This window comes from Thunnus thynnus, chromosome 16, assembly GCF_963924715.1.
Source record: "Thunnus thynnus chromosome 16, fThuThy2.1, whole genome shotgun sequence".
NCBI classification, from domain to species: domain Eukaryota; kingdom Metazoa; phylum Chordata; class Actinopteri; order Scombriformes; family Scombridae; genus Thunnus; species Thunnus thynnus.
The window spans coordinates 19,989,868-20,010,651 of record NC_089532.1 but is presented as its reverse complement, the minus strand read 5'-3'; the positions used below and the strand labels follow the sequence as shown (position 1 = coordinate 20,010,651).

General features: G+C 43.5%; 1 protein-coding gene across 8 annotated transcripts in view; it reads left to right on the top strand.

The window, feature by feature from the left end:
* Window positions 1–20,784, top strand: part of LOC137200397 (AT-rich interactive domain-containing protein 1B-like) — a 208,700-nt gene that overhangs the window by 171,897 nt on the left and 16,019 nt on the right. For 6 of the 8 annotated variants that reach the window (XM_067615182.1, XM_067615183.1, XM_067615181.1 and 3 more), the window contains 6 exons: window positions 6,947–7,268; window positions 8,296–8,457; window positions 16,049–16,185; window positions 17,378–17,481; window positions 19,405–19,599; window positions 20,380–20,595. In XM_067615182.1, coding sequence (XP_067471283.1) covers window positions 6,947–7,268; window positions 8,296–8,457; window positions 16,049–16,185; window positions 17,378–17,481; window positions 19,405–19,599; window positions 20,380–20,595 — 1,136 coding nt within the window. The remainder of the gene's footprint in view (window positions 1–6,946; window positions 7,269–8,295; window positions 8,458–16,048; window positions 16,186–17,377; window positions 17,482–19,404; window positions 19,600–20,379; window positions 20,596–20,784) is intronic. The other 2 variants (XM_067615180.1, XM_067615179.1) reach the window with 1 other exon arrangement.

Here is a 20,784-nt window from a genome sequence, read left to right as displayed (position 1 = left end):
GCGCTTGCTTGTTTTCTCCCTCGACTCCTGGCCATCCAACAAACGTTGACATCTGCTGTTGTACTTCGTTTTCTGCCTTTGGCGACACACCAGACGAAACATTATGGTATTTTTTGGTAAATGTGTGTTTTAATATGTCACCTTGATAAATGTGCCCATCCGTGCATGTGTTTTCCCAAAATTGCGGCCTCTCCCTCACATTTGTTAATGTTGATTAATAGCCCTAATGCATTTGGTATTTGGTCTCCCTTCTCCACCCACTCTTATCTCTTAATGTGACTTTGGCTGGGCTGACAGCCCAGTAAGCAGAGAGAAAAAGAGAAATAAAGTAAGCAGAGAGCGACAGCGAGGCGGACTAGCCTGGAAGAAGCTCTGAAGGCAGATGAGCGTGAAATCTCACTCGGATGACAGGAGAGATGTTCCCATCAGAAACAGAAAGAACAGCTCAGGCCCGCTGTCTTCTCATCACACACAAATACAGTATACATATATATATATATATATATATATATATATATATATATATATGTGTGTGTGTGTGTGTGTGTGTATATACTCTCATTTAAATTTAATACACTTGCAACTGACCTGTATCTGTCTGTATTAGTACTCTGTGATATTTTCAGACAGCAGTGCAGCCAGTACCTAGAAAGTGGCACTTGAGTGGCTGCTTCTGTATCTGCACACAGCATTTTCAAGAACAAAAAAAAACATGACCTCTCTCTCTTTTACTCCCTATTGTATCTTTATTCACCCACATTGCTACACACACACGCACAAACACACACCAACACATTTTACACATTTAGTTTTTTAATACTTTAACCTTCACCTAATCAGAACCTACTTTAACCCATTGTGAGCCTTCAGGCAGAAAACAGCACTGCTTTAAAAACAAAAAACAAAACAAAAAAATGCAAGGAGCGTTAGTCGGGCATTTTGCCACATGTTCCATGAAGATGAAACACTCTCAGTTTGAATAATCCATAATCCAAAACACCACACAGCACACCAGTATTACTATGAGATAAGATTTGCCATTTACACTTAAGATGATATATTACGTATTTGATTGACCAATGCAATGTGTTGCCGGCTGACATATTTTGTTGCAGCAAAAGTTGAGAAAGGTTCAACTTTTTTGACCTACGTTTTTTTAGCCGGAGCTCTCTGGTCTCTGGTCAGCACCCCCTCTGTGTCAGCACAGTGGTTTAACTGAAATGAATGAGATGGTTTTTTTCAGTCTGAACACAACCTTCTCTAATATAAACTTATTCGTAGTTCTGATCTTAAACCTAAACTGCAAAAAGGTCCTCACTGTGGATAATGATCCTCATGTTTCCATCCTTACAAGAACATGTCATCCACATATAGAAATTCTTCATACACAAACAGACACTTCTGACTCAGAAATATGGAAACATTACACCCAACACTACATTCACCCAGACATACTGGAGAACATGCATATGGCCTCCAGGACATAGCCAAGGCCTCAGTTCTTAGAGGGCTCATCAGGGGCCTGTTTAGGGTGAACAGGGCAGACAGATGCTGGTCATTGTTCTTAATGAAAGCTCCATCTGCTTCCCTTCCCTCTCCCCAGCGCACTAACAAATTAGCCAGCCATTAGCCAACACAGAAACGCACTCCAAGTTCCTGAACCCTGCTTTCTGTTTTTCTTGGCCTGTCTGCCTACGCTGGGAGAACCCAATCCTTGGGCCTTTAAGTTGTGTCTGTGTGTGTGTGTGTGATGTGCGATACAAAATTTTCAGCAATAATCCTTGCCACACACATCAACATTAGTAGTTCATAGAACACCAAAGAACATAAAAACTGCCTGGTGTTCTGCTGTTGGGTTACTTATAATGCAGCACTGTTCTTTTATCAGGGGCCAATGACTATTGTGCAGTTTGTGTAGTCAACTACATAAGCTCCATCCAGCATACATGTCCGGTGATACATGAGAATACAGGAGGATATGGCCTTTCTACAAACGATGCTAAAATATTTAGTAGTTATTTCCAGAGATCTTGATTAGATAAATCTGCTTCCTAGACTGTAACCAAACATTTTCTTCCAGATTGCTGTACAGTTGAATCCTGTTCAAAGCTTTTCTGCTTTGGCGTTTTAAAACTCTTACAGCGAGTGGACTCCCCAGTATTTCCCAAAGAAATATTTAAACTGCTAAATGTTTATGGCTGTCCTTTGAAAGCCCTATTTATCCAAAGTTAAACTGATCTCACTGTGTGTTGATATCAGGCTCTCATCGGAACTCAAATGACTCCAACAGCTGTTTTCAAGACATGCACTTGGACATGGTTCCAGCCAGCATGTTGAGAACAGTGGACGCACAGACAGACGGGGGAGGAGGATATCATACCATTACAGGAAAGAGATTTGGAGTCTGTCTCAGCTCTGCTCTCTCTCCCACCCATCACATAGCTCCCTCCACCACACTCCCCCCCCCCCCCCCCTCGAGGGGTTAAGCACTCCGCTGGTAATGACCATGCTTCAGACAGCACTTTTAAGCCTTGGTGCCTTGCCGGAGCCGCGGTGTAATTCGGCCAAAAAAGAAAAAAAGCCATGACTCAAACCAGCGCCTGGGGGAGGGAGTGGAGTTTTTTGGAGGAAATTGACAGTGTGTGGAGCTCGGCAGCCTCAAGGCGCACCCCAGCCCTGCTTAGTCTCAGACACCCTGCCAGGGAAGGTGCTGAGGTGGCTGGGAGAGGATGTAGGGGCCTAAGGCAAGAGAAGACGCTGCAAAAAAACATCCATCCCAGCAAGTCATACATGTATACTACAGTCTAATACTGACTCATAAAAGCATATAAAGCAAGTGAAGAAGTTTTTTCAATGTAAATGATCTGCATTGTTATTATATCAACATTTGTGAGCTGGTGTGCCTAATCTCATTATATTGCTTCTATTAAAAAAAGATGGAACTGCTTCAGAAACAGTTAAAATTAAGTTTTAAATAATGTGATACTTATTTTTACTGAATAACACATTAAGTTGCATAAGAAGGGAAAATATATAGAGGAGATGCTGTCTTATAGCACCCATACTGAGGTGTAGAAAATGTAAATAAGATGCAATGAAATGAGGACATATGTATTCTTCTCAACATGCTACATTTCCTTAATGCCCACTTCTCTAACTGAAACCATTCCCTGGACCCCTACTACATCCCCCAAAAAAGCTTAAAATAAAAGCTTTTGTTCATTTCTTTTATTTGTGTTCGGCCTCATGTGGACATAGACAGCCTGCCCGCGTTCCTGTCCTTGGCAGCTCAAGCATGCAGCCATGTAATCTGTGTTCCACTCCTTATTGATGGAGTTCACAGATCCGGAGGGTGCGTTGGTGCACCATCATACCTTACTCTACCGTAGCCGGGAGAATGACGGCTTCGGCTGTTAGACTTTGCCGGTCCAGTCTGCTGAGGAAGCAGTAGACGGTAATCTGCTTGGTCACACTCTAGCTCTCCCGCAGGACTGCAGGGATTAAACCCGGCGCAGAATATAGCGTCCGTCGAATGCGTGACCGTGCTGGGAATTTCCATGTAATTGTGAACGAAGCACCATGAGCTCTTCTTCTTCTTCTCCTCCCCTCCATCGCGCTATAAATACCACCAAAACTCCCCAAAGGCAGCAAGTGTCCGAGAAGCAGGCAGGAAACCAGCACTGAGCCACAAGGACAGAAGAAGGGACAAATAAGAAAAGACATCCTCCTTGTCCTCTTTTCATCCTCTCCCTCCTTGACTGATTTCCGGATTAGAATGAGCAGCATACAAAGTAGATAAGGTAGATGCCACCCTTCTGTACATATATGTTAATGCCAACATCTGCATAACAGCTAACGAACAGAGTAGGTATTTCTGGCACAACTTCACCTACCTCCAAGGTGCATGGAGGAGGAAAAAGACTGAATACAGTAGGTCAAAGCTCCAGCAACACGTGTAATATAAAGAACAACTTCATTGTGAGACCTCACAATGAGGTTCTTTATATTACAAGTGTTGCTGGAGTTCTGACCTCTAACAGCAAACAACTCATATTTTCTTTTCTCCTGGCCTGTTTGAATGCCAGAAGGTGGGATTTCTGAGCACTTACATTGTGTTTTTTAAAGGCAGGGTTTGTACAATAAAACCACCAACTGCTCTCAACTCATAACACCTTATGTGAACCAACTGTCACGGCTAAGAACCAACATGCAACTTTTTCTCCATTTATTAAGAGTTATCTAAAAGATCAGACTGGGAAAAGTGTGACTGGGAATTTTTTTAATTTAAATGTTATTAACTATTGTGACTTCCCATGATAACTATATGAAAAAGTTTGTTTTTTGAAAAAAATAACTCACACTGAAGTCTCAAGAACTGCTGACTTCCAAATTTAGAACCAAAGACACCTTTGGCCCCTCAAGTCTGGATGCACATTATATCACTATTAGTGCCTTTAGTACATTTGAATTTGTCTTATGGAATGTTATAATTTTTGTAATTGTAATTTAAACATGATATAGTAATATCCTGGAGTTATATGTGTTTTGTGTTTTGTTTCTGCAATAATCCAACTTCCTCATCTCATGTATTCTGAATGGCACTTACAAAGCCTTAGAAAGCATGAATGGCTCTTATGAAAACACCTAGAATTTCAGGGTTTAACTCTCAGTCATTATAAAAAGTGGGTTAGTGCGCTATCTGTCCTTGAAAAAGCACTTTGGCACAGCACCAATCCTTCAGCAAGTGAATCATTCTTGTCAGGACGGAGCAAGTCTCTCATAGGAAAGCTTAGCATTAACCCAGTCCCACAGCTACTCTGTCTTTCTTTTGTCAGCCGAAGCAAACATAGCCTGCAACCAAAACATTTTGAATGGCAGTACATCAAGACTGATACATTCTCTCAACACGCGACTTAATGACACTTTTTTCAGTAAGATTTGGCTTTGCGTCTCACCCCCAAATAAAGTCTTATGGAAACTTTTAGACACTGACTCCCACTTTTGGGACTTTTGTTCCATTCGCCAAAATTGGGGGAAAAAATGCAGATCGTCCAAATGGGACTGTGATATAAACAACTCCCTGGGAGGTGTCCTGGAGCCTCAGTCTGTCATAAGGGCCAAAAACCACAAAGTGTCCACCCAGCCTATTGAGAATATATGGCAGGCAGCCATGACATGGGGCTCAGCTGTCCAAAGACAGCTGAGAGAGGTCGCTGACTGGGGCCTTGTTCATCTGCAGCAAACCGTCTACCCAACCTGAGAAGAAGTAGGCTGCAGGGCACTGTTCCCAGGATTTTCTACAGTGTTATAGGTGGTTGATTATGAGTGGAAGAAACATGGAATTGTGACTTTTACTGGTTGCAAGGTCTCAGAAGTATTATATATGCATTCACACAGACAAGCAGATGGACACACACACACACACACACACACACACTCATGTACTGTGCACCATACGTATCCTCCTGTGTTCGTTAGCAGACATCCTTTCTTCCTGAACGCTTCCCTATTATAGCCCCAAAACCCTTGACAGGTGTCAGCCGTACTCAGCTCACCGACTCACCAAAGCCTCCCCAGAAATAATCCGCTTCTTCTTTTCCCATCTCCCACAGTAGATTTCATCACAATTTCTGGACAAATTCAACCGGAGCTGCCGACTTTTATGGGAAAGACTTTTATTTTGATTCAATATAAATCCTATCTCGGGGGTTGGGGGGAAGGGGTTCCCCCCTCCCTCCCTTTCTGTCTGTCTCTCTTTCCGCCCCCACCCTCTGCTGCTTCCTCCCGCTCTTTCCCTCTGTCGGACTTGTAGGCTTATGTCATGTGGAAAGTGTCTTCACTGAAGCAGCTCGAGGACACTGAGAAGCCATTTCCATTTTCGGAGTCGTTTTTTTCCCCCCCGTGTGGAATATTGTCATTCAACTTTCCCTCATTTGAGTGTGCGGAAAAGCCTTCAGGTTTTAAAGGGACTTGATCCCCTTTTCCAGACATATTCTCAGAGGATTAAGCAGTGAGGCCCAACTAAAGCACCCTTAATCAAATCAAAATAAATAGCCTCCTTCACAATGGAGGATGCCACATTTTCCATTTCTATTTTGCAGGGGATTTGTCCCAGGGAGGGAATATCACAGTGGAAAAGGCCCAATGCCTGCAGAGTGAATACAATGTGATGTGCTCTGTGTGTGTGTGTGTGTGTGTGTGGGTGTGTATTGCACTTACATGTACAAGAGGTGTGTTTTCAGTGTGCCTGAATGTATGTACATGTTGTCTTTGACAGCATGGTGATTCTCTTTCAGCTCTTATTGCAGCTGGTGCTGGAGTCAAGCCGGGCTTTTAGAGCCAAAATGGAGGGGTTTAAGTGTGCCTTAGGAAAGCTTCTGGCATCGCAGACGTGTGGCACTCCAGGGCAGCAAGAAAGCGTTTACTGCAGATTAAAGCTCCTCTCAAGTGTTTCACAAAGTCAGCCTTAAGCTTGGCAATTGTTCTCAGGGCCATCCAGCAACCTGCAGCTGTGAAAGTGTCAGCAGACCACACCCTGTATACTTATCCCAGCCTCTACTAGATGTTGTGGAGGTCATGAATCAAAATTAAGTTCTGCATTTTACATTTTTCATTCCTCATCTGTCACAGGAGTATTTTCTTGATGGATGAAACAGTTGTGTGTCACTGCTGTAGGTATAAGGGTATCAGCTGGCAAGCACTTTATAAACACTCCATTTCGCTCAAATGAAGTGAATCATAGCACCCGTCTGCGACTACAGTATTTCACAACAGCCATTTTGCGTCATTCTTTTAAGCAATGCATTGACTTCAAGTGGGAAGTTAAGTACCTCAAGTGACAGCAATCCATGTTTTACCTTTTGACTGACATTGTTAAAAAAAACTTACTTACATTTCAGATGACTTTAGATATCTGTCAGTTCACTCCCACGTCATCTTTTTCCAGGGAACTACCCTCGGACCTCCAACTACAGTGGGGCTGCCAGTACCAGCTACAGCGGCCCCGGCCCCGGCATGACCAACAGTCTGGGGATGAACGCTAGCAGCCCCATGCACGGCCAAGGACCCGGCCAACCCATACCCATAGGACGCAGCCATGGACCGGCCAACCAGAACAGGGTTTACCCCCCCATGGGCCCCAGCTCCCCCAGTATGCCCCAGCCAGCGGGACCAGGAATGGGCCCTCCTTCTTTGGGTACCTCTAACCGAAAGACCCAGGAGACAGCAGCAGCCACTATGCCAGGCTCTGCTAACTCAACACACAACAGGTAAGTGCGTGAATGTGTGTGTGTGTATAAGCATGTTATTGTAACTCTCTGATAACGATCCTAAAAGTGATCTCGACAAAGAAAGAAGATGAATGGTGTAAAAGTGTATACAGCTCTCCAAAAGAAATGACCCTAATTCATTTTAGGGACTGAGACATTTCTTTACTTCATGTGGAAATAGTGATAGGCTAATATTAGGGGCCAGCAAGCAACTCTATCTTACATCACTCTCTATCTGATTACTGACTCCTCTCTGCAGGGTCATATGTGGGGAGCTTTGCTGAAAAGCACCACAGAGGATTTCTGTGTCACAGACTTTCTTTTTTTCGGAGGGTTTTTTCAGATGTGCAGACAAGAGTTCATTCTCAGGGGTTCCACGCTTCTATGAGCCATTTGTGGAACTATCCCTATTTTCACACATCTCATAAAGTGCCTGACATTTTGATAGCTGGCACTATACACCAAGTGCCATTTGTTGCAGAAAAAGAGATATTGGCTTGTGAGAAGCTTGTATGGGTTGAACAGTGTACTGTCAAAACATAAAAAGAAGGAAAAGCAAACCACAGGTTTAACTGTGAGACAGAAGTGACACCGAGTACCTTAACACAAATACAAAGCACTTTGATGCCATAACGGTATATGAGTTAAGAGATATTATTTTTTTCATCAGGGTTGTAGCTTTGAATATATGAGTGTTTGTAGCGTTGGAGACCGGGGCTGTTGTGGGATTGCGTGGGCAGTAAACTTTTGCTGAACCCTGCCGGGGGAACTTGTGAAAACATGGCCGTCTTCAGAGAGGAAGGGTGGATTTCTGTGCTTCCTCCAATCAGTGTGGGTTTTGCTTAACAATGCATCATGGGAGCAGGCTCGCCAGCATTCTGCAGGCTGAAGTGGCAGATTAACATTTGTCAGTGTTCATTCCCATTTCTGGTGATGCATGAGTCAGACTGAAGACTGTGAGCCAGTGATGATATTTCAGATGAAGTTTCTCTTTCTGTCGGGGGCGTCTGTTGACGCCGATCTGCAGGCGGCCTCCGTATGTGAGGTCCCCAGCCCAGATGCAGCCACCCCAACCCACCTCCACCCGCTGGCCCACACCCCACCCTGCCTCCACCCGTCCACCACCCTCACCTCCACCCAGACCTCACCATTCACCCATCCTGCCACCCTCACATTCACAGCACCATAGGTAGGTCCACCGCCCTCAAAACATTTGTGTCTGTTTTTAGATATTATACACTGCATATATGTGAATGTGTTTGTGTGTCATATGACTGGCGGTTATTCAAGCTAAACGGAACTGAAAGTGATCGTGATGACATTTCTCACAAGCACCCTCTGAGAGCAAAACAAGGAGAGTCATTGTAATTGCTATCATCACCTTCATCATCGTCACTGTAGTCATCATTATCATCGGCATCTCTGAGTCACTGTAATGGCAACAAGAAGTGAGCACATACTGTATAAGATGCACAGACACACACACGCACACACTCACACTGAGTTTCAGACTATTGTGTGCTGGGGAGTGTGTGGGGGGGGGGGCTGAGGCATGTCTGACAGTATGTGTGATTAATTATGTGCATCAGGGGGCCCAGTGCTGTACACACACACACACTTACACACACAGACAAAACACACGCAGCAATGCAAATGCTGGTCAAGCCATTAAGAGATGGCTGGGCTGTCAATAAGAAGTGGCATGACATGATCCCCACTGCTGGGACCAATCAGACTGCCTGTCACTCTCTCCTCACATTCACTAAGACACCACAGAGGTGTCGCTCGCCATGGTGCCACTGGAGAGGACACTCTCTCTCTTTCCCTCTTTTTCTTTGTTGGTTTGTTTACGAATCTGTGTAAACATGTGTTTGTATCTTCATCTGTTTCTCCATCTGATCCATTTTGATTCACTATTGGCAGTGAAAGTATATATGTTCCTTGTTTTGTTTTGTTTTTTCCTTTATCTTTAACATAAAACATTAAAAAATATGATTCTTTTACTTTAGTTCTCAGAGATTGCATTTCAACCCAACTGTGTGTCCAGTGATGTCTTTTTTTATTTTCTGTTAGAAATTGGTGTTTTCTTTCTCTGTTGTTCAGCCATGATGGCTGTTATCACAAATGCTAACTTCCCAATTGTTACCCTGTTTATTCAAAACAAAGCATCCCCCCCACCGTGCTGGAGGAAAAACTGAGCAGACACCGGATGTTCAGAACAACAAAAGACTTTTATCAACTAACTGGTGTAAAAAATCTACCAGCTGGGTGACTATTTGCTTCCAAGCAGAGTGGTGTTCACATATTTTGAATCGTTTGTTATATTTCTGGTTTCTTCTTTATCCAGAATATTGGATATTATTTTTTTTTTAATCTATTTATTAGGTTTTGCAGTTTTTTTCCACATGACACAGACAGTTGTGCATATGCATCCCCTCCCTCCCGTCCCCACAGCAGACATAAACAGGAAGAGGTGTTGACATGAGGAGACCATCAAATACAAAATAGGTAATGGGAAAGTTCAGAAGACAGTTATAAAACATACAAAAATAAAGCTGCAAGCAGCAATACACAAAATCACTGTATGTCACATGTTGCACAGATGGCATAATCAGATCAAAGAAAAAATAATCATTGTGTAAAGATGATGTATACAGAATTTCAACACCATTGGGCAAAAGCTGGATTTGATGGCAAATAAGTCTGTTATGCCGCTGGCGGGACCTGAACCCCGGTCACCACAAAGTACTGGGTCCCAATTAAAAGCAGGTGCTTATATCGATGAGCTACAAGGCCACACATGAGTATCAAATTTTGGCAAGATAAGGCATACAGCTCTGTGTAAACCCCCAAGTCATGCCATTACAATAATAATAGGGTTCCTGCACTACATACACAGACCCCTATGTGTGGGAAACATTCTATATAACATCCCATGGCTTTAGTTGTCCCCATCCTCTGGAACAACTGTTGAGGTCTTTACAATAGTCCAGAAAAGGTGTCCAGGTGGTTTTTTTTGTCCAAGTTTCTCAGTGAAACTTTCAGGGAGAATCTAATCTTCTCTATCCTGATGTAATATAATACATCCTGTTTCCATTCAAGAAGTATGAGACGTCCAGCTAAAAAAGAGGTAAAATACATCATTCGATTAAGTTACAGGGGAATGTTAGGGTCAGGGGAGGGGGTTCACGAAACTGGGCTGATGTCTTTCCAGAATTCAAATAAGCGAGGACAGTTCCAGAACATGTGGAGCAGGTCGGCAGGTGATTGTCTACAACGGTTACATTCGTCATTTGTGCCAGGAAATAATCCTTGCTAGTCTAGAGTTAGTGTAAAAAATGCGTTATAGAATCTTATATTGTATAAAACTGTGTCTGACACATATTGAGGAGGTGTGAATTAGCCCCAATACAGTCTCCCATATCCTGTCCATCAGCTCCTTCCCCAAATCCTGCTCGAAAACAACTTTAAGATTGTTAAGAGTTTCAAGCTTAATGGAGTCTATTTCAGTGTGTTAAGGAAATGATAGCAACTTTGTTCAACAAAAAGGGATTACAATGGAGATTTTTGTAGAATGACTCCTGTCTCTGTGCTGCCTGTCTCACCCTCACTGTTGTTCTTGTCTGCTGTCGCTCATTCTCCCTCTTTCATCTCTTCCTGTCTGCTTCTGTTCTCTCTCCTCCCACCTGTTTCAGTCTTTTACCCAACTCTCTCAACTGTATCGCCCTCTCTCTTTCTGTGCAGCTCTGTTATCCTACCCAGACTGTGTTATCTCTCTCAGTCTTTCTTCCTCCCAATCTGCTTTTTGTTCTCCGCTGTCTCCAGCACAGCCTTGTTATGTTTTTCCTCCTCAGATCCCACTTTAGAACATCTGACGGAGATCAGGAGAAAATTGGCCTCCGAAAACCTGTAGTTAAAGGCTCCAGTACCCCGTTTGCTCTCCAGATCTCATTCAAACATTCAGACCTAGTTCCCCTCCGTCTGAGAAACAAGTTGTTAGTCGTAGCACATGTCTAGTTTCGCCCTTTGATGCATCAACCCTGAGTGAACTGCCACAGCCACCCGCTCCCTACCTTCCAAATCAGGGCTAGTTAGCAGCAATGTCGTCGCTTGGTCTCTTTGTCTTTTGCTCTTTTTCTTGAACGTGCCCCTTCACTACAGCCCCACCGATAATCCCTCTACGTCTCCACCTTTCATCCCCCATCTCAATCCTCCCCTGACTCACACACCAGTAGACACCCTCCAGCGTCATTATGCTGACTGAAAAGAATGCCAAATGAACAGAGGAGGACCACTTCTGGTGTCCCATGGCTGCAGGCGAGGGTCGTGATTAAATCTTCATAAAGTGTGGCCTGAGTGATTTTTTTCCCCCCCGAGCCCTCTAAGAATTTCTCCTCCACTGACTGACTGGAATCGGAAACAATTGTCCTGTTTTTTTTTAATCAGATAATCAGTTTGATTGGTGGTTGAGGGGGAACAGTGTCAGTGTGAGAGTAGAGAGTAAAGTAGGGGTTAGCCTAAAGACTTACATAAGAACCCTGTTGCTCTACTAAAAGTCAAACGTGCCCTAAAAGCAGTGAAATATGGCTTTTATTTTATTAACAAAGTCACACATAAGTTTTGTAATCTAGAAATTGAAGATCATTCTGATGTTGTATTTACTCCACATCAATTTGAAAAATTCAAATATTAATGTCACTTGCACAATTTCAAAAATAGATGCTTGTCAATCTGAAAATGAAATCAGTCTCATGAAAAGTTGACTTTTTGTGGTGCTAAGCTGTCAGTTGTCAGTATGATGAATTGCAGTGTAATGTCAAGCCTGTCAGTGTGGGGGAGGTACAAGTTTGTTTGTAAGAAAGGTGAGTTATACATTTTTTTTAGGGGCTGTGGATTGATGTTGGGGATTTTTTGGAAAAGAGAAGAGAACAGAAAGTATTAAAAGGTATAAGCTTTTCTTGGCAGCAGCTTCAGAGGACAGAATTGGCTTTTCAAATGACTTTCCAGCGCTGCCGGCGACACTCTACAAAAAGTTCCTGGAGCTATAGGAACGGGCTGTGTCGAAAAAATAAGCACTTAGTAGAAGAAGAGCAAAGCTCAGAAAAAAAAAAGAGCCGTAAATCAAAGGGAAATTGAAGGGAGAAAAATGTTGGAAGAGGGAAGAAGAGAGGAGAGGAGAGTGCTCCCAGGCAAATCCTCGCCAAATAATTCATTTCTGACCTCCTTAGTAAGTAAATTTGCTAAATAAATAAGAGCAGCGCTTGAATGTCAAGAACGGGGGATGCTGCCTGTGGCGCTTTGTCGCTCGCAGTCTTGGCAGTGCTGCGGAGCGCTCTGCTTTCATTAGATGGGCAAAATAAATGGCTTCTCCTCCATCCATCCTGAGCTGTTTGATGTTTGGGAAGGAGGGGAGGGAGAAGCGAAGAGTAGCTTTTCTCTGGATTTAATATGTTAAAAGCTGTCCTTATTTTTTGTGGGGGGTTTATTCTGGTCTCCCTTCTGTGTGTGTGTGTGTGAGTGTATGTGTTTGTGTGTGTGTATGTGTGTGTGAGAGTGTGTGTGCTGAGTTGAGTCAGGACTTTTGGAGTAGCTATGAGCCCAAGCTGCCCTGAGAACAGATTGGGTCCATATATAATTCATGGCCTCCAGCCGATCCACTCCATCCTTCCATCCAGCAACCTCTCCCTGGCTCTTTTTCTTTTGCTTTCTTCTACACACTCTCTCACACACACACACACACACACAAAGCAGGGGGATCGATAGGGAGGGACGCTCAGCCATCACACACTTGTGCAGTCCCGGCGCTTGTGCTGTCTCGTCCAGTTAGCAGCGCTGGGAGGCATCAGCGCGGCCTGTCACCACGAATGAAGGACAAAGGCGCTGCCACTTCTAGAGAGACACCGTCAGCTGGTTGGCTGGCACCTCGTAACCATGGCATCCCCTTGGCAACGGCGCCCACCCTGCGCATGAACACAAGGATATGCTCAAACACACACTGACACACACACTCTGCCCACAGTGTGAAAGTGGCCTTCTCCGATGCCCTTCACACATGTGGACTGAATAGCAACAGAAACGTGTGTGTACGTGTGTGTGCGTGCGTGCGTACGTGCACGTGTGTGTGCGTGCATACGTGCGTGCGTGTGTGTGCGTGTGACTGACTGAATTAGGGAAAAAACAAGGGGGAGAGTGAAGGACAGCGAGGGCAGAACATTTAGATAGAATGAATAGAAAAACAATAGAGTAGCAGTTATCACTTTGAAGTGACTGGGGTAAATAAAAGAATGTGTGTTTTCTATTGATGCATTTCAAAGGCCTTTAATTTGACTCTCATTGTATGAGATGATGACTTGTAACTCAGGCTTGGCTGCCGTAATGGTGTCTGGACAGGCCGAACAAAAGAAGCTTTCTAATATTATGTTAAAACTCTAATGCTCTCCTCAGGCCTCTGCTAGACAACATACTGAGAATGCACTGGCCTGACAATGTTAGGATAGATGTTTCTATGTTTTTTACTGAGAGACAGTGTGTGTGTGTGTGTGTGTGTGTGTGTGTGTGTGTGTGTTCCCCCGACTCAATCTCATGGAACAGCGATTACCTCCAGCTCTAGGGCCCTGAGCTGAAAATACGCCCCCCATCGGTCCACCAGGGACTCATCCGCACACTAGTCAGGCTTCTTCATGCCTTAATTTCCCTCCCTCCTTCTCTCTTTTCTCTCCACCTCCTTTCTTCTTCTCTTCCTCTCCCTCCATTTCCATCTCTCCATCCCTTCTCTTTCCCCCTGTGTTGCTGCTTTCTCTCTTTTCCTTCACTCACTCTTTCTCTCTCTGCGGCAACAGGATGCTTTTTTTTTTTTTTTCCCGGCACAAAGGTGCCCGAGAGCAAGAAGAATGCGTTGTGCCTTTTTTTTTTTTTTTTTTTTTTTTTTCCCCGATAGCGGCACATGCATATATTAAGTGTGATTAAACGCTGTGCGGTGCCTCCATCAAGTGCTTTCTAATGGGCTTTTTTATGACATGAATTAGTCATAATGGGAGAGCGCCACAGTCGAAAACCTCCAACCACTGTTGTTGTTGTTGTTGATTTGGATATTTCACTATTCACAAGAGAGCTTGTCCTTATATTGCTTAAGGTGGGTGAGGGGCGTTTTACAGTTTGGATAAATGAGGTTCGCAGGCATTTGGCATCTCTAAACTTATTTTTCATTGTTGGCTTATCAGCGCTCTCTTTTGTGGGAGTTTGTATGCAGAATACATTTTTTGCTTGCGAGAGAAGGTGCAACGATCAAAAGGTAATTTTATTTCTGTGTCTTGACTCACACAGAGCTTTTTAGAGAACACGTAGGCAGGAAACGAAGGAGTCTATATTTCCCCCATTATGGAGAAATGGGGCCAGATAAGCGTGGATTTGGTGTACGCTTGTTTCTTTGCCATGGAGCTCCCCTGTGCACCTCGGCCCCCATAGAGGGATTACATATGTATCATCAGCCGTGCTCTATGACTAATTACATCTGTGAGATGAGATTATGGGGAGGTTTACCAAGCCGATCCCTCCTCTTAGGCTATGTGTATCGGTTCCAGCATGAGGTATTGCATGGGTTTATGTGCGGGTGTGTGAAAGAGAGGAAGATGCCAGTTAGGAGGGAATTTGAATGACATGAATCCAGATAGCATTTTTCTTTTCGACCACATAAAAAAGTGCTGCATTTTGGGACAAATACTCCTCCTTGTGGGCTGCCCCCCCCACCCCCCACCCCCCTTCCTTCCTGCATTCCTCCCATTTCTCCCTTTACTTCACCCTTACTACCATCTGACTTTCTCAGTTCTCCACCCCTTCCTCCCTCTCCACCTCCTGCCTTCTTTCCTAAATTTATTTCATCCTGCACTCTGAGGCTTCCACTTCTCTTCTCTTGCTCCTTTCAGTCTTTTAGGCCTCTCTCTCTCTTCACCTCACATCTCTTTTCTCCTCCTAAGTGTGCGCGTCTCTCTCTCTCTCTCTCTCTCTTTCACAGCTTTTTTATATGGTTGTCCAGGAGATAATCTTGAGTCAGCAGGAGATAGACCAAATTGTTCCTAACATGGTGTTCCCTTTCAGACCCCATGTCAGTGGCTTTGGCCTGCCTGGCATGCAATGATAGACGCTGCCTTCAATCAGGCACTCTCTCTCACACACACACACACACACACAGACACACACAGACAGACATGCATTCAGCAGGTTGCAGATAAGCCCCTCTGATGTCACTTGCAACACCATGTGATGAGCCGCCTGAGAGAGAGAGAGAGAAGGGAGGCTGAGGGAGGGAGATTGAGCGGGATTGATTTTTGCTGTCACCATGGCAACAAATAACATGATCCTCTCCAAAAGCACACCTTAATTAGTTAAATTATGGCTTGTGGGAGAGGGAGAGGGAGGGAGAGGGGGATTTGTAGAAGAGCAGATAAGGGAGGATAGAAGAGTTTTTCTTTTCTGATGCTGCGCGCTCATCTCCAATCTTTTGGAAGGGCTGTTTGTTTGATCAGGGATATGTTGTGTACTACGCTTTTATACTGTGACTTACAGATATAGTACATGCTGCTTGGTTTTTAATACAAGAATAAAGGAGCACGGCAGTAACAGACTGCCAAATATCATCTATATACCATTTTGTGACTTCTGCTCTTCTGCAGCTTTCTCTGTTACCCACTTATCTCTCTCCACAGCCTGTCATTACGTCATAAATTTAAACTGGATTCATCTCTACCAAGCCGACTTACATTTTTCTCCTCTCTCTGTGGTAGGCAGGGCAGCTATCAAGGCCCTGGCATCAGCCAGACAAGCTCCATGGCCACCACTGTCCCCTACAGCCAGCCAGCGGGCAACAACGGTTCAGCCATGGGCAACGCACAAGGTCCAGCCTACAATATGCTGCCTTCAGGTATACTAGCGAAATACAAACTGGTATATATTGTCTAAGAGTATGATTGATTTGAGAAAGGCATATAGGGAAAGCAGGTGCTGACATTAGCAATACAAATGTCAGCATTTTAAGCACACAGAACTTCATAAAACACACATACTGTATCTGACAAGGGAGATAACTTGACTGAATTATCTCAATTTCCCCTCAAGCCCATTCATGCAAGCTGTCACCCCTAAACCACCAACCATCAACAGATATACAAAGATTTAAAATGATGTTATGACCCCCATCTGCTCCCCTCGCTTATCTTGCATTGCAATGTACAGAATACAAGTTGGTAAAATGAAAAGAACCTGTTGTCGAAGCAGCCCTCCAGGTTAATGTCAGGAACTGTCTGGCAATTCACTGAGCCACTCAAGATTAACCTATGTGTTTATGTTGACTGTATATTAGAATAAACTCAGTATTGTTCCCATTCAGAGAAAGAGAAAGAGGAGTAGAAGGGGGGCAAAAGCAAGGGCTGAGAAATAAAATAAATAAAATAAAGGGCTAAGAAATCAAGAGAGTTCTTTCTACTACGCTACTTACTTTCTCAGTGCTCTTACTTTCCCTGTCGAGCTGGCCCTCCAGTGAGCAAAGATTAATGTGGTACATCCCTTTTTTTTTCTTTCAGCCCTTCACCCCGATGCATTGTTGCTAAACGCACCTCGGAGAGCACTGTGGCTCCCAAAATGAAAGGCACCTTTTATTCAAAACCAAATATCAGAATGCGTGACATTTGGAAAACTTCAAACGAATTAGAGCACCAAGGTTCCTCAAAACTCATCTGGTTTGCCCCTGGGCACGGTAAAAAGCCATTAGTTTTCCCACCGCGCTGCAGCACACAAGGGAAAAATAAAGAGGGAGCCTTGTATCCAAGGATTTCAGCCCACACAAGCACCATTCATTTTAGACGAGTTATAACACGTTGAATCGACCGTGACACAAAAACATGCCAAGTATACCTTTTCATTCTACCTTGGTGAAAGCATACCTATTGTGGGAGTTCAACATCAGTTTACTTGAGACAATGTTAATTACTGTATTATGGCCGTGGAACAAAGCTCATCTGCCTGACATGGCTCTTATTCTGTATTCTCAGAATGTTTTCGCGAAAACTTTTGAGCAATTTACTTTTGAATGAAATGTTTTGTCATTGTTTGTTAAGGAGCCATAGGAATGTCAGGAGATGGGATGATGAGCCCAGATGGGAAACTGAAAACCGACGTAAAAGACGACAGTGGCCCCGCCAACGAGCCTCACAAACCAAAGGTACCCCCTTGACCTTTTTCCTATTCCCATCTTTCTTTGCACATCCCTCTCTCTCTCTCTCTCTCTCTCTCTCTCTCTCATTTCTTTGTTTTGTTTTTTTGTTTTTTGATCTCGCTCCCCTAATGAAGCAAACCAAATCTGATCAGCATATGCTGCCTCAGCACAGTGGGCTGTTTCTCTGTTGTTTTCTCGCCATATTTAATGATTTGTTTAACATTTACCATTCCTAATGTTTTCCTCACTTTGTTTTTGCCCCCAGCACTCTCTTCTTGCTGATGTTTTGGCAGTCTGAGCTGCAAAAAAAAAAAGAGAGGCACAGAGCGAAAGAGAGGGCTCGGCATCTGCAGTACACACATGCATGTACACACATTCAAACACACCAACACAGATCATATACACACACACAAAAACATAAAGACGAGAAGCCACACATTGGCCTTTCCACTCACTCACAAACACACACATTCTCTTAAACACTACTTCTTCAGATCCTCCTCTCTCCACACACACACACACACACACACACACACACACACACACACACACACACACACACACACACACACACACACACAACACGTCCCAATACACAATGCTGACTTCTCATTTTGCCCTGCAATTGCAGCTCGGCTTGGCTCAGCTCAGCAACAACAGAACTCTGCTCTTTGCTCTTTTCTACCCCCCTCCCCTTGTTTTTGCTTAACAACCCTCCACACACACACACACACACACACACATACACACACGCCTCCATCACATCCACTACACGTCTTTTCCCTCCAAATCCCTGTCTTTTCTTTTGCTGATTACGGTAGTAGGGCCTTTTGAATTATTTAAGGCAGTCAGAGCAGCCAGAAAGACCCCCAGTGCTCCCAAAAGAGATGATCTGTCTGCCGAGAGACAGCGCGAGAGAGAGAAGGAGATGGAGAAAGAGAGAGCGATACAGAAAGAGAGACAGGGGAAGAGAGAGGGAGAAAGATAAGGTTTTGCTGACATGAGCATTCTGTTCACAGACCAGAAGCACTTGTCAAGCTGTTGTTCCCTTTTTCACAGTTTCTCTCACACACACACACATATACACACACACACACACGTATGTACACATGCACTGAAGGACTCATGTATCTAGACACAGACGCACACACACACACACACACACACACTGATGTCAGCTAACATGGAGTGATTTACACAAAGTGGAGCTTGTATCCAGATTCAGGCACATGCATACTGTTCATAGACAAACTATGTAGACTAATACATACTGATCTGCATGCATTTTAAACACACACACACACACACATATATTTGTAGACTAAGACACAATAACAGTAATGCATGGAAAACCTCAAATACACACTACTGCTATATGGCTATGTATAGTACACAAAGAAATGCTAAACCCACTCATAGACAAACAGAGGTTGGAATAGTATCCCGTTCCTTAAGTAAAAGTTAAACACAAAACAGAATCATTAAGAATTTAAAAGTAAAGTACAGAAGTCTAATTAGTAAAATTAGAAATGGGCCCTTTCAGAGTGTTATGTTATATAACACTCTATATGTCATATTATTAGACTGCTATTTCTGATGAATTAATATAAAAGTTAGTTAGCTAGTTAAATCTGTAACAACACAACATATTTTATTATATTTTTATTTAATTTCTCATAGGTGTTGGATGAATATTACACAAGTACTTGGCCTTCAACACTGGACAAAAATGTATGCATGCTTACACAAATGCACACCACACACACACACACATACAGTCTTATGTCTTATACATCATTTGTACTGTTACTATCTTTGAGCTACGACTCACCGCGGTATGTTATACCAAGGAGGTGTGTGAAAGCAGTCATAGATGCTTTTGTCCACAGAAAATTAAAGTCCCGTGCCCTCTCTCTCTCTCTTTACCAGCTACAGGATGGCTACAGCAACAATAACAGCACCAGTGGCTCCCAGCAGTATGTGTCCCAGCCAGCCACACCAGGCGGTGCCCTGCCCGTGCCCTCCCCCCTCTCTCCCAGCCCGGCCAGCCTGTCCTCCTACCATGGAGATGATAGTGACAGCATCAGCAGCCCCCCTTGGCCCCTCAAGACCCCTTCCAGCCCCGTAAGTGCTACAAATTCAAACAATGTTGGATGAATGGATGTGTGCATTTACTTAATAGGAACAAGAATTACATTAACTTATAGACACCAAATCAAGCAACTTAAAGATCAATGAAGTAAAGTCAATTTCCCTTTATGGACACTTGTGTTATTACAAGCTGTTAGTTTGATTGATCTATGTATGACTGAAGGATTATTATGTTATTAATTGATCAAAAGCTGGTTCCTAGACAACAAAAGTGTTTCTAAACCTGGACTGAAGTCAACCAAGACTGTGTGGGATTAAACTTTGTCCACCGATTTTGAACTTGAGGTATATGAATGTGTTGTGAATGAACACTGAAGTAAACACAGGCTGAACACTAAACAAAATGCACTAAAGAAGTGTTTATTTTAGCTTGGTCATTCAACCAAGGGCCTACTTCAGAATGTGTAAATATGGCATGAAACTTTAATGATCCCCATGGGGAGAGTGGGCTGTTGTAGCAGAAAATAGCAAAAGGATACTGCAATGAGAAATAGACTCAAATAGACTCTATATAATGGAATATATAGAAAGGAACTGGTATAAATGATGTGTCAACACATGTCTGGTATAAGGTAAGAATAAAAATAGTTTATATGATAACATTATCTACCCATTTATACATATACATCTACCATTTTATCTTACAATAAAAAGGTTGATACTGGTGATATTACTTGTATGTAGAGTATAAAAGGTCATATTCTTATGTTTAATCCAATGTTTTCTGCTCTCCTCAATTTCTTTTCTTGCCAGAAAGCCAACCCTAACTCCTCATCCCTCAGTGGGGAGCGAATCACACGGCTGTATGAGCTGGGTGTGGAGCCAGAGAGGCGGAGCTGGGTGGAGCGCTATCTGTCCTTCATGGAGGAGAGGGGAACACCTGTAGCCCAGCTGCCAATAGTGGGCAAGAAGCCACTAGACCTCTGGAAGCTCTACATGGCTGTTCGAGAGATAGGAGGCCTCGCTATGGTAACGCATAAGGAACACATTTAATGTTATTATGTTTGGGGTAATGTTAAAGATAACAGGTGAACAAGACTAGGTCAAAACCTAGTACAGTATGTGGCTGGACCGTGTATGGTCAATGTGTCAAACTGTGGCCAATTTATTACAGTGATAGTCAGTGGTATTGTCTATAATGTGAATTCCTAGATATTA